The 14,917-nt window shown below is 38.2% G+C and overlaps 1 protein-coding gene across 2 annotated transcripts in view; it reads right to left on the reverse strand.

Moving 5' to 3' along the window:
* The window catches only part of ANO4 (anoctamin 4), a 243,818-nt gene that overhangs the window by 70,772 nt on the left and 158,129 nt on the right, over window positions 1-14,917 (reverse strand). The window contains exons 7-9 of one of the 2 annotated variants that reach the window (XM_074902662.1): window positions 6,840-6,940; window positions 6,486-6,587; window positions 3,646-3,690 (exon numbers count right to left, since the gene is read on the reverse strand). In XM_074902662.1, coding sequence (XP_074758763.1) covers window positions 3,646-3,690; window positions 6,486-6,587; window positions 6,840-6,940 — 248 coding nt within the window. The remainder of the gene's footprint in view (window positions 1-3,645; window positions 3,691-6,485; window positions 6,588-6,839; window positions 6,941-14,917) is intronic. The other variant, XM_074902664.1, reaches the window with a different exon arrangement.

Raw genomic sequence — 14,917 nt, forward strand, 5'->3', positions numbered from 1 at the left:
GACTAACAAATCCCGTGAGCTCTGCACAGTCCTTTTGAGGGAGGGTAATCCATACCCATGCAGCTGAGTGTGTGGGAAATTATGACATAGTTTCATTTAAAATACATATAGTTTTTCCTGGAATATTCAACCTTCTCCTAACAGGTATTCTTACCTTGAATAAGAAAGCTAATGCTAACTTTTAAACATGGACAGATTTCAAAATTGTAACCAAATGAGCTCTACTTGTTTTGATACCATTTATGTATTCCCATTCTGGGAATAGCATTGGGGGGGAGGGGGGCGGATATGTACCATCAAGACTGTCTGGAAGAACTGGAATGTGTATACAAACATAACATAAGACTTATACTAAATTAATCATAAACTCTTCATGGGCAGTGTTTGCACTGGCCCTGCAGTTCAGAGCACAGGAGGAGGTAGTCTGCAAATGCCCGAGTGCAGGCAAGATGTCAGATCCCAGGCCTGACCAACTGTAACTCTCCTGTTGCAGCATCCAGACTGACAGCCTTGAGCTAGTCTGTGCAGACACAAGTGCATGACAAGGGAAAAGGAAGTTCTCTACAGAAATATTCCCTGTCTGCTGGCCTCCAGTTTTTCCTCTGTAAAGACCACAAACTCTGCATTATTGTATATTCAGCAGGCTCAGTGACTCCGGTATGGAAAAGGGAAGAGGAATCGGCCAGAAGAGTTTTCTATAGTATCTCATTCCATGCTTATTTGTTAACTAAAATAATTTTAATTCTCTAAGCTATTAATACCCTTGCTAATCTGAAATCCTTTCCCATTCACCCTTCAAGTCAATGTGCACATTTGAGATACACTAGCTGCAGGTTTATCACACCATGCATACATGCAGGAAGGCACAGAGTGCTTTCCCCACTTAAGAGCAATGCATTATTCATGTTGGCTTCTCACTGAGTGTACCCAGAATTTAACTGGTTTGCCATGCTCAAGGCTCAGATTACTTGGCATGCTCAGTGAGCTTGCTGGCAAACAGATCTGAGAAGGCTGCAAAGCCTTTTTGCAAGGCCCAGAACATACAGTACAGCCATCCCTAGGAAAACAAAACAAAACAAAACAAAACACCCTAACAACCAAACCTATTCATCTCCCTGAAAAAGAAAAATGACCAAATTTTTAAACTGCCTCCCGCTCACTCCATTAGTGACACCAGCCAGAAGCACAGGCTTTGTACTCTACAGGAGCATCTTTCAGAAAAAAGCTGAAAGAGTGGTGTCAGTGCTAATAAACACAGACACACAGTGTTAAAAATCTACTGTGTTTTATCACTTCTTCAAGGCTAATTCATGCCTCACTTTCCTTTACGGAGAAGTTTAGATACTAAGCCAAATAGGGGAATGGTGTTTGGAAAGCAGATCAACCTACACAAGAACAAGAGTGCATAGAGTGATGGGGTACTGTTAGCCACAGTGAAAGAAGAGAGTGGAAGATCTGATAATATCCTTCTTAAATTCCTTCTTTAAAAACACTTGTTAGCCTCATAAGGCAAAAAACTCATTCTAATTCAACAGTGTCTCTAAGACTGAGTCTCTTCTACCTCAATCCTGCCTCTGCTCTCCAAGTCTAGTCTTTATTCAATATCTCTTTCTTAAGATACATATTGTACTTAACTCAGACAAAGGTTTTCTCAAATAATTTCAAATAAACTGTTTTCTCACTAGGAAGTGGGGTACGGATAGAATATTTTTTTCAAAGGAAAGAGGAAGTTAGAAAATTTTAAAATCAAGAGTGATTTTCAGTTGTGGGTCAGCTTTGACAGAGCTTTATGCTTACTGTAGTGCTAGAAATTTTCTTTGTTTAGTTTTTAACCACAGTGCAGGTACTGTATAGGTACCTGACACCCCTCCTTTCCTCTAACATGAATTAGGGAAGTTTTGTCATTTGAAATTTTGAGACCACTAGAATTTTTCATATAAAAAATCCACGTCAGATTGACAAGTTGCAAGTGACCTGGTCTGGGCTTTGCCTTGTAACAGAAGTCCTCTTCAAAATAAATTTTGCCTGAATGTCAATATAATGTTTGGCTTAGCTCAAAAAAAGGACCAAGACTTCATCTACTTGTAATCTTCACTGAACTAGGAGTAGAGGAAATAGATACTTTTAATGAAGCTGTATATCTGAGTTTCACATAAATGAAAATAAAGCTGAATATGTTTTCCTCTTTTATGGCTTTTCTACCTTAAGTAGGCATTTACAGACCTGAACATAAAAATTTAATTTAGCCAAATGTTCTCATTACTCAGGAACTAAAATACCAGAAAAAGATGATACCTCTTCCCATACTGACTTCAGGTGGCATCCTGACTCATAAGAAAATTAATGTAAAGCAAAATTTCATACACCACATATAAATATTAGAATTTTCACCTACTCCCTCCTATCTATTGCTTTAGTCAAAGCAGTCATGTCTTAATTAAAATCAAGACAAATTTCAAAGTTAACAGCTACTATTGTATTTACTGTAGAGTGTGGATGGAAAGTGGAGGAGCATCAACAAGCTTTAGAAGAATTGTGTGCATCTATTAGCCTGTGCCAACTAGGTAAAATGCCTTAACTCCACAAAGTGCCCATTTGGTGCTTACTAATATAAAGTAGCAAATACTATAATGTGAGATCAATGCTGGTACTCTCAAGTCACCAGCACACCATGATGGAATTTAATATAAAAAAATGCTTTTTAATACACTTATACAGCAGAGTGATAATATGTGATTTATTTTCCCATGGATGTTCATCTACTGACGTTATCTGCAAAGTCATACTGCTGTTTACTCCAAAATGCAGATTTTTCAAATTTAATACGCCTCTCTCAGAAGTTCATGGGAATATTTCCACTGACCTCAGAGTGACACAGAGCCTTCTGAAAACTGTATCAAGAGCACCATAGAACTAAATGCCAACATATGATCCGGTCTTTGCCAAGCCTGTGTATTTTTTAGCTTTTTGGAGACATTTTCATTTAATTGTCCAAGGTATCAAAAAAAATTAAAATACAAACTGCAGCATCGGAAGTTTTTCATTGCATTGTCAGACATAAACCAGGCATCAAACATAATCCTAAAAACATTTAATAATTGAGTGAAGGCACTTCAAAGATTCTTGAAAAATACTCATCTCTCAAGCTCAGTAACATTACACCAGAGATGAACTTGGTTCATTGTGTTCCTATCTACTAACAAAGTACTAAGTATCCCCACAGAGCAAGCATAAAATTACTAATGCCATCACTATTATAAGTAAGCAAGGTACATGGAAACGAAAAAAAAGCTGTAACTGTGGTATTTTAACCCGAAGAAACTCCCTAATGAGCTGCATGAAAAGAGATAACAGTGTTTGCACTAACACACTTATTCTTCTTTAAAAGACTCCATCAATTGAAAAATATTTCTTTATTCCTAAAAAAGGCAACACTGAGAAAATTAATTACCTCTTTCACATTGAAGTTCCTTAAAAATGCAATTTCTGTATTTGTTTTTGTAGATGTCCTAGTGTCTAATCATTCCCTCCACCCTTCCATCAAACACAGCTAATACGCTTTTCCTTCCAGCTTAACCTTAACCATTACTTTTGTTATTGTGTCCAACTGAACATAAACTGGACCGGCATAAGAATTGTACTCACCTATTCATGAACTTGTATCGGCGGTGCAGGTAATAGATTTTTCTCCTGGAAGAACAGCAAAAATGAAGCCAGTCGAGAAGAAAACCCATCGTCAGTTACAGTATGAACTAGCAAGGAAGGAAAGGAGATTGAAGACAGAAGCCTGTAAGAGGTGGAGGAAGAGACTAAAAGAGAGATTAACAGAACTGTGACAGGAAGCCACAGAGACTCTGGTGACATTTGAATTGCTAGAAGGTCATAATTTTCCCACTGTCTTCTCCTTTTCTGCTATTTGTCATATGTGAAGACGGGGACCCAAAGATGCTTCTATTTCAAAGAAGTCCATAAACTGTTGCAGGAATTCTACAGGACTGATACAAATATGGATAAATTATCTCACATCCACTAGTGAATAAATAAAGCTGCATTTGGTGAAACACAAGGGGGAAATCACTTAGAAAAGCCAGGAAAGCAGTACCTGATGCTGCAATGTACCATAACACATGCAGTACCATTAGAGACCAGGGCTTGCTATTGGGCTAACAAATGAAACAGAACAGACTACACAAGCAAATGAGTATGTGCTCTGCACCCACCCCCAAGTAAGCAGCCACTCCCTCTGCCCCTCATACAAGCACAGCTGATTTTCGTTGTCAGTGCAATAAGCTGTGTGGGAGTGCGCATGGGCAACGAGTGGACAAGGGTGCACAAGCAGACACATGCTGACCACAATCTTGGTTTGCTTCCTGACCAGCCCTGCAGGGCAGAGTGGCCCTCTAACCATCCTGTGGAGATGCAGAATGGGGAGTCCACCTCCTGTCCCACTCTGCTGCTGGCAGCTCTTGTTCTCCTCATAAATGCCTATACCACCACAGCTGTCAGGATTTGACCCATCACCTTCAGCAGAGAGATCACATCTTCATGAGAGTTAAGAAAATCTGAGGGCTTTTTGGTGTGGGTTTGGGACTGATACTCCTTACTGGAATATCTGGGTGCCTCCCTGAAGTCTGGCTACCTCCTCCAGAGCCTGACTTTGCCATCTGCGGAAGGTCAGCGCTAAATCAAGGTGGTTTCTGTGTATTCTGAGAGGTTCCACCGTGTAACACTGAATTGTACCACTTCTGAAAAATGAAGGGCTCGCACCATGCATATTCTGAATATTTGTGTATATTAAATGTACTGTAGGAATGCTGTTAGTGCCTTGGAAGCAAGCATGGTTGGGAGCTTTCTAAAATAAGACAGCATTGATGCTTTATAAAGTATAGAAAAAAAAATGGTTAGTATTCCAGGTTAATTTTCAGCACTTAGAATTTAAGTAATGCATAATATTTTGACATTAATTTTTATATCAGTGCCCATATTGTGCTAATGAAGTGAAATTTTTCGAACAATTTCATGTTAGCCAGCCTCCTTTGGCCAACTCCTACACAAGATAGCACTATTTACCTTGCTCGACTCAGCAGGAGAAGGGTCAAAGCTAAATGCTTCTGAATTTTGCTTCCAATATTAGAGTTATCTACTGTTTTGGCATGTCTGCTTTGAAACAGCAAGGATTTTATTCACTGATGCATGGACCTTGGATACTTCCAACCTGAAATATCATAAGCTGTAAGCAATCAGCCACCCTTAAAACAAGGGGTTAAACAAGGGCACCTGGAAACAGGCAGTCTAGACTAGTGGACATGTTGTAAAATGCTGGTCCTTGGTTTTAAATGGTAAACACTACTGTTGCTCTTAAAAAATTTTAGACCCTGCCCAGAAGACAGTAAATCACCATGATTCCCTCTTAACAATACTGTAATAATTCTCTCTCTTTGGATGTGGAAAGAATGAAGTTGTGGTCCTTAAGCAGGTCAAGAAACCTTTAGTATTTTCAACGCTTTCTATATTACTTTGCTATCTGCCGAAAGACAGATTTCAAAAAAGAGACTTCAGATCAGGAAATAACAAGCTCCTCACAGTGACTAAAATCTGTGTTCCTGGTGTACGTAATGATGAGACCCTGTCCTCCTACTAGGGCAGGTTCATCCCAAGGAATGCCACAGAAGTCAAAGGAGGTACACTTTTGGCCCAGCTCACTGTCTGTATGGCTAGAACACGTTTTTGAAAGAATATTAATATCTTGCAATGACTTGTGATAGCTTTTATATTTTTCTCTTTATCACTAAAATCACAGGTAAGAACAGTTGAAGATTTGCTGTGAAAATGAAAACCTAAATACATACAGAATAAGATTGCAATTTTGTCCTTAATTCACATCCATTTTTCCTAGCAAGTTACAGCTTGTATTTCCTACTGTTACAGCTTGTCTTATACTGGAGACATTTTTCATCCTTAAGTGAGAAGAAAACAGAAGAAATCCTGCAAAGGACACCAACTCACTAGCTGCATATTCTGGGTCTGATCCTTTTCTTGCTCAGGAGTAATTCCATTAAAATCAATGGAGTCATACATCTATAAACCCTGCTAATTGAAAGAAGAATCAAGACCTCTCAGTTCATGGGTTTTGGTCAGTTCCAGTGGAAGTCTTTATGCTATTTTAACACTTCCGATAACCAGCAGAGTAAAATCAATATGCTACACAGAAAATTTCATAGCTCAACATGCAAATAATATCAAATAAATTATAAAAATAATCTGAATGACAATGTGGAATTAATTTGGTTATCAGTAGCATTTAATAGAAGTTCTTTATTTTCTCCACAGAAAAAAACATTTATAGTCTGAATTGTTCTCCTGTTTGATGGGATACTTATTTATAATCTGTATTTCAATAATTACACACTATACAAGTAATTTACAGGTGCTGAACATACCAGATACGTCCAGCAGACATGCACCTTCTGTGCTGCCTTACGTACCTGGATCTTCTTGACCTCCCATTGATTTCAATGAAATGTCCATTTAAAAAACAGCAGCGCACAAGTATGCACGGGGCTCCAGCATTGAAGGGGTTAAAGGGCCTAAGGATAGAATACCCCATGAAAACAGCTGCACTGCTACAGCTCACCTTCATTTCAAACCAGTATTGTACTGCAATAGCAGGCATTAACAAGAAAGAGCAATGAATATGGCATCTAAGTACTCCATTTATATTTTCTAAAGACGTGGTTCTTACAGAAGAGCTCTTCTATGTGCATTTTGGTGTTATTATTACATTAGTTTTACAGTATAGCCTGACTTTGGAGGTTAAGACAAAATACAACTACACCTACCTGAAAGGCATTCTTACATTCATTAGTTCAGCATATTTGCCCAGGACCTCCCAAGGGGCATGCAACTTCACAAAGATGATGTCACTGTTTGTTAGAGATGACTGCAAAAGAAAAACAAAACAGCCACCACGGCTTACTTTTTCAAGCAAAAAAGAAAGAAACCATGGTCAGTGGTGAATACCTGTTTTTCTGGTCCTCTGTCACCCCTCCCACTTTCTCATTCTTCCTCAAGCACATCTAGTTCTAGAAGTATTTTGGCAACTCCTTTTCCTTCTGGTTTCCTGAAAGCCATGCTGTGACTCCTTTCTGGCCTGCATGTGCATTTCCTTTGCGTGGAAAAGAGGCCTTGGATGGGAGCCTGACATGGAGTTGTGGGCTACCCAAGTGTGGGGTGGAAATAAGGTTGGTGAGTAAATCTGGGTCTGGAAGTTTGGTCCTGAACTTCAATCAAAACTGAAGTGGCAAGTCAGGAACTGATTTTGCCAATTGACCTGGTTTTCTGCACTCACACAGAAGTGGAAATATGTGGAGACACATCTAGCAATCAAGAAAGTTTGTATGACAGTGTGGTCTTACCATTGTTGCCCTACATGCACAAATAATGAAGTTCCAACTACAGAGCCATAGCCCCCACCTTCCCTTACTCCAGCTTCCTGCTTGGTCACATGAATTCTGAATATTAGAACTAAAGCCAGCAGGAAAAAGGAAATCTGATGCCACCCACAACATAATATTGTACAGATTTGTGGCCCAGGAACATTGAGGGCCATGATTATGCCAGCAAGATCTCTTCACAGTGCTACCATCTTCTTTTCTATGGGTTGTATGTAGCATGAAGAGAGCTTTATATAGGGTATGCACACCAGAACAGCTGTTACCTAACAGAAGGCTCTCTGGCAAAGAACGGAGAAATGCAGTAAAGAGAAGAAGGGCAGAAATTCAGCTCTGCACTCAGGAGGAAAAACAGTGCTTTACAAGAAAGCTACAGCAGGGTCAGCTGAAGATGACATGAGAACATAGACAGCCACATGTTAATACTGGAAAATAAACTGTTCAGATTCTAATGAAAATCAATGAAATTCTCATAAAATTGCATACAATACAGCTTTAGACAACTGAATGGATCCCATTAACAGTGACAACTACTACAGGCTGAGCTTGAGGAATACCCAGGAAATGGGTAAAGGTATACAGGGTATGAGAAAAGGAAAGTGTGAAGACTGAGAAAACCAGGCAAGAAATCTGTTAGTTGACTGTAGGGATGATTCATAGCTTTTTAGACATTGTACTGTATTCAATGTTCTTGATTAACACAACTTACTAGGAGTTCTTAAATATTCCAGTTGTTCATCTGGAATCTACAGTGATTATATGGGTGGGAGGCTGACATTTATACTTTTGATGCCTATTTGATTCTTCCCACCACTATTCTGACAGATGCTGAAATCACTGAAACGGCTATAGAGTGTTCATGTCCTTAGAGTAGCTAAAACATTATTACTAGCTTGTGACGTGATAGAAATGAAAGCTGCAACAGTTAAGATACATATGTATGATTTTCTTTAGCTCACAGAAAAAAAAAAAAAACCAACCCCAACCGTCACTACAGAGTTAACACTTCATTAAACAAATAGAATATTGGAATCCTCAGCAATGGACACATAAAAATATTTGTCCCCAAAGTACTATTGGGCTGCATGAAAAAAATGGGTTTGAGTGCGTAATGGAACAAGTGACTTTCTGGTACTAAAAACTGAAGAAAAAACCCCTTGCTGTTCTTTCACTGATGACTTTCTGAAAAATATTTCAACATGATATCATACAATAGCAACAAGACGCCCCCAAGAGACTTGTTTCAGACAGTGAATTCAGTTGTACTTTTTTCATTGACTTTTATGGATTCTGTATCAGGCCTCAATGTTTTTCTTTATAGGTACATTTCACAAATTATCGTTTATTTTCCCATGAGACTTTAGCAAGTAGATACCACAAAACCAAGACTAGATTCTGCTACTCTAAAAATTTCCTGCAAACTACTCACTCAAAAATGAGGGTAAGCTCTGGTACTGTCACACCAATAAAATCTGAAAAATGCAGGAAATGTATTAGAAACAGCTTGTTAATTTAGTGATGGCTGTTAAACAGGAAGCTTACAAGCATTTTCCAGCACACTGTAGTTTAAGACATACTACATATAGCAGCCAAAGTAACATGACTTGTGGAGATGTTGTTTCACAAGTGAACACTATCTCCATGTAAATTTAATTTCTTATGTGTTACATATTTTCACACAGAAACACGAAAAACTTCCATATAGTTGTCACAAATATAAATACAGATGTTTAAAGAATATTTTTTACTCAGTACTGTAGTACTCTTGTACTTTTGTACTCTCGTAATGTTACTTTATCAGCTTTGTGAACAGAAGATCTAATCAAAATACCTTTGTGAGGTTCAGTTATTTTCAGAAGAAAGAGATAATCATTCTAAATTGTTAATATGGAAATCCATTTCTCTTGGGTTTGCTCATGTTAAGTGTTCATAAAGGAAAGCGCTAAGAAAGCCTGAGAAAAACAAGATTGGAAAGAGAAAAACAAATCCAGATGGAGGAGTAATTGAATGAAATGTCACATTCACTTAATCTAAGGAGAAAACAGGTAATCAAAATACCCTAAAAAAATACCATGAGCACCATCCTAGTTAGAAAATATTTCAGCAAATGGAATTTGCTAAACTCTCTCTGTTAGGTTAGTATTTAGACACAGTATCCTTCAGCTTCTAAATGTTTCATTGAGAGGAGCATTCTTCTGTTGTAACTGACTTTCAAGGATTGGCTCATTAAATGGTTTGAAGAAGTAAACTCAATATATTATGGGAACATGCAAACAAAAATCAATGTAACATTGGTCCCCTTGGAAATTTAAATAAAATTACTATTGACATGAGCAATTTGCTAGAAAGTGATGTCTAGATTATGAAGAAAGAAAACCAGAGGAATCAAGGGGACAGCAATGAGATAAAACACTCTGCAAACACAAAAATGGAGTGTTTGGAATTGACCTGTGGCACCAGTGCCTACAGAGTTATCATTGTATGATAACTTTGAGGCCCCTAACATTCAAATAAATTGTTTCAAACTGATTTCTTGAGGAGGAACACCCATAGCAAAACTGATTTTCTTCTGGTCAGTAATAACTTTCTTACTGGTCTTCAGAGAAGTGCATACCCAGTGTGACAAGAGACTTAGAACCAGAGAATCACAGACTAATTTAGGTTGGAAGGGACCTGTAGGGGTCATCTGGGCTAACTCTCCAGATAAAGCAGGGCCAAAATAGATCAGGTTGCTCAGGGGCTTGTTCCATTGAGTCCTGAATATCTCCATAGGCAGAGATTTCACAGCCTCTCTCAATCCACTTACTGAAACTGGCTGGAAAAAAGAATATTTCCTATGGAAGAACTGTACTTCAGAGAAATGCTGGTTGAAAACTACAAGTTTCTAGGCATGAAAATTCATGAACATTCAAAAGTGCAAAGATGGCATTCTTTGTAAAACAATTTATTTCTTACAGGAACTTTTAAAAAGTTATTATTCTGAATGAGAAGCACTAGCAAGGTGTATTTAGTTTAATGAAACCCTGATTTTCAAAACAGGTTTGTATGGTAGAATTCACATCACCAGAGTCTGGGTTACAGACCATCAGCACAAAATGCGTTTCTGTGTTCAGTGCCATTAATCTACTATTTTTCACAAGCTGTAATTTTTCCCTCCTCCTTCTTTCTACTCCCCAACCCCCTTTTACAGTTGGAAATCATATTCCATAATTCCTGATAATACTAGACCAGTATTTGATAATCACAAGTTCCTATAGGCCATATCTCTGTATCACAGGTACTCACTGTGTGTATCAGAGATCTCATGCACAAATACAGGCTGGGCGAAGAGTGGATTGAGAGCAGCCCTGTGGAGAAGGACTTGAGAGTAGCAGTGTATGGAAAACTGACTATGAGCCAGCGATGTGCTCTCACAGCCCAGAACGCCAACCATGTCCTGGGCTGCATCAAGAGAAGTGTAACCAGCAGGTCGAGAGAGGTGATTCTCCCCCTCTGCTCTGTTCTTGTGAGATCCCACCTGCAGTGCTGTGTTCAGCTCTGGGGCCCTCAATATAAGAAAGACATGGACAGGCTCAAGCTGGTCCAGATGAGAGCCACAAAGATGATCAGGGGGCTGGAGCACCTCCCTTATGAGGACAGGCTGAGAGTTGGGGTTGTCCAGCCTAGAGAAGTGAAGGCTCCGGGGAGACCTTATAGTGGCCTTCCAGTACTTAAAGGGGGCCTACAGGAAAGATGGGGAGGGACTCTTTATCAGGGAGTGTAGGGATAGGATGAGGGGTAAAAGTTTTAAACTGAAAGAGGGTAGATTTAGATTAGCTATAAGGAAGAAATTCTTTACTGTGAGGGTGGTGAGACACTGGAACAGGTTGCCCAGAGAAGTTGTGGATGCCCCCTGCCTGGAAGTGTTCAAGGCCAAATTGAACTGGGCTCTGAGCAACCTGGTCTAGTGGAAGGTGTCCCTGCCCATGGCAGGGGAGGGGTTGGAACTAGGTGATCTTTAAGGTCCCTTCCAGCCCAAACCATTCTATGATTAATTACCAACCTTTCTGGCTTCACTGACAAATCACTTCAGTACCTTATCATTGCTGCCAATACTAGAATACAGGTAGTACCACACACCCACATATTGTAGACTTGCCCTTCTGGCAAGATGACGTTTCTCTTTTACCATTAAGTTTTTACAGACATTGCATTTCCTAAATAAAAGAAATCAACCATAAATATGTTTAAAAAACAAAGCTCCATATTCTTCTCCAGTATCACTACATAAGGAGTGGAAAAGACTAAAGTAGGGGCCATTTCCATAACTCCAAAAGCATAAATACCTGCTTTGGTGAGTTAGTCATCAGCTAGGCCAAGGAAAACTTGTAAAGGGCAGGTTCTCATTCTCCTTCTGAAAGCTGGCAGAGTTGTGTTAACTGTTGTTTAATTTCAGTCCTGGCTACTAAACTCACACGTACTCCTGCAGACATTCTAAATCCTTTTGATGGCAGGATTTAAATATATATATATTCACTATTGACCTGACTCTGCTTGTTCTGAAGTTATCATTGTTAGTCTGAATGGAAGCAAAGTTATGCTGACATTGAACGCCTCTTGAAAAGCCCACATTTTGCTGTATTTGCAGGCTGTCTTCCAGGATCAAGGCTGGAGATTAGCATCTTTAGTCAAATACCCTCTTGAATATTCTCCTCCAACAAAGATCTTTTTTGGTTCATTATCAATAATATTGTCAAGTCACTGTAAGACAAAAACAACTGTAGGACGTTAATACAAGTATTTCTTGAGTCTAAAAGTTAAGAAAGTTGAGAAGAGATTCACAGCATATAACCTTGAAGAGTGATAATATTACAGTGTCTCCAACGGAATGGTGTAATTGTTTATTTGCCTTGAGGCTACTAGGCAGGCAACTGTAAAAAACAATGCTCTCATTTATGTATGCATATCAATAGGGAAAAGAAATCAGAATTTACCATTAAGGTGTTTTCCCTATCATTATTTAAGAGAAAAATACGCAAGACTGGGACTCTTCTCACCTTTTAAAGCCTTCCTCATAAAAGTAAAAGGAGATAAATAAGATTTTGATACAGATCCAGCAACCAGAATTAAACCTTGCCTACTTTATCAAGACCCTGAAAAGCAAGTTAAAAAGCCAGAGTGGGGACACTGCTTAAATTTCTGGCAAATGTAGCTCATTGCTGTTAAGACCATAATGCAGGAAAAGCCAGAAAAGGAGAGAAAAATCAACATCCTTCCTCTAGTAACAATTCTCCCTATAATTAAGCTCTGTATGATGTCTGAATGCAGAGTAGCAAATAGTAACTGCTACAGGTTTCGCTGTTTTTGAGAATTAATCTGTTAACAGCACAGACTGATTTGCCATGTGGAATGAATTCAGAGGAAAAACAAAATCGAGCAAATTTTAATTGATTAAACCATTATTCCTCTGCAAAACCAAAGCAAATGTAAATTCACAAGGGTAATTCCACAGAATTGGAAACACAGCAGTAATATGCTGCCAATATTTTTCAAAATTGCATACATTACCACTGGGTAAATATCTACTTAAATACTGTCAATATATGTCCAGTTTCAGGGAAAATATTATATATACGTAAGTATTAACCTCCACATTCATGCATTAGAGGAATCTAGTAAATAATAGTGTCAATATCTTTCATATATATACTTTCAATCAAAGTACAGTTTTAGTAAAAAAGGGGAATATACTGCTCACATTCAATTAGGATTTTAAGAGGCTTTTGACTTACAAGAAACTTGTAAGGGGCAAAAGCAGTAAGGATTAAAATAATAGTAAAAATGAAAGCCCTAACTAACCATTAGGAAGATGTTAATTAAATAATTTTGACATAAGAGGACACTGACACATAAAATATAGAACACTTGACATAAGGAGACAGAGTCACATGATTACAATTTAAAATTATTTTTCTATGAAATCTCATGACAAAATTTGATGGTGGGGTAAAGCTTTGTCTTTATTTTGCAAAACACTTCCAGAGGTTCAGCTCCAGTGGAGTTAGTAATGCAGGCAGGTGACTGGCTATTGCCAGCATTCAGGCAATGTGTCATCTAATCCAGCTCAGAGCAGGTGTCATTGTTACAGTCCTTAATTTCTGGCAGCAGCTGACAGGATCTCAATGCTGGAACAGAACAGAGTTAGTAACAAGGGAAAATGTTTGCAAATGTCCTTTCATGCTGACAAAAATGTGTGAGTGGGAGGGCAACTTAAAAGAACAGGATAGGTTACTTGAGTAGAAATAAATGCAATTACTATCTCATTGCTTAAGTTTACTGTGCAACAGTAAGCTTATGGTCTGCAACAGAGAGATACAAATTCCTTTGAGAGAAGTAACAACATAAGAAAGGATGTCTTTAATTCTAACATCATCTGAATTCACTTGTGACGGACAGGACGCATCTAACAGTAAGGTAACTCAGATGTACTAAATCTACCATGGAAACAATGTCATCTGACTTGAGCTCCACTTCCTAGAGAAAAAGACCAGAAATACCTGCAGCATGACCATCTTAATGGAAGGGGTTGATCTAAATGTGAAGCATCAATAAAATTTATCTTGATAATCCCATTAGTAAATACTGAATCAATACAGTTTTGACCCATCTGGGTAAGATTTCTGCGACAATTAAAATAGCTAATCATATGTATTTAATCTGACAAACAGGATGCGTCTTTTAATTCCTCTGGACTGGCAGATAATATAAACATGTGAAATTAATTACTGGCAGATTTAAAAATGCAGATAGCTAAAACCTCTGAGCAGAATAAAATGTTTTTACTTATTAAGTATCTTTACATGCAGCATCAGTTATAGTTGAGATCATCAAACATTTTTTACTGTACTATGGCCAAAAAAGGTCTCTTATGTACAATGTTTTACTTTTGGCATCACAGGTCACTAAAAATACATTGTACAACTGAACTACATTTTATCAAGCAGCTTCCTTTGTAATTTATTCCAAGTGTAAAATATAAACCAAATATTTTTCCAATACAGATTTATGTCTCATTAATAATTTTTTGAAGTGGAAAATACTTACATTTAATGAATTGTCTGTTAAATATTCATGTTTGCTTTCAGAGGCTTATTGTAGAAACATTGCTTTGGCAAAGAAAAAGGCAATTTATTTTTTGTCCAGCAGTTAATTTCACAAACTTAATAATCAATCAAACACCCAAAACGTGCAGGCAGGCTTATTATAGCTTTTGCATACAAATAACCTAGAGGAACTGAACAAGCTGCTTATCATAGCATCACTGAATAATAGAGGTTGGAAGGGACATCCAGAGGTCATCTAGTCCAAACCTCTGCTGAAAGCCGGGACAACTAGAGCAGTTTGTGTGGTCTTGAATATCTCTGTAGATGGAGACCTCACAATCTCTCGGGGCACCATAGCATGTCTGGACAGAAAGGCCACAACAG

This window comes from Athene noctua, chromosome 3 (genome assembly GCF_965140245.1).
Source record: "Athene noctua chromosome 3, bAthNoc1.hap1.1, whole genome shotgun sequence".
Classification (NCBI taxonomy): Eukaryota; Metazoa; Chordata; class Aves; order Strigiformes; family Strigidae; genus Athene; species Athene noctua.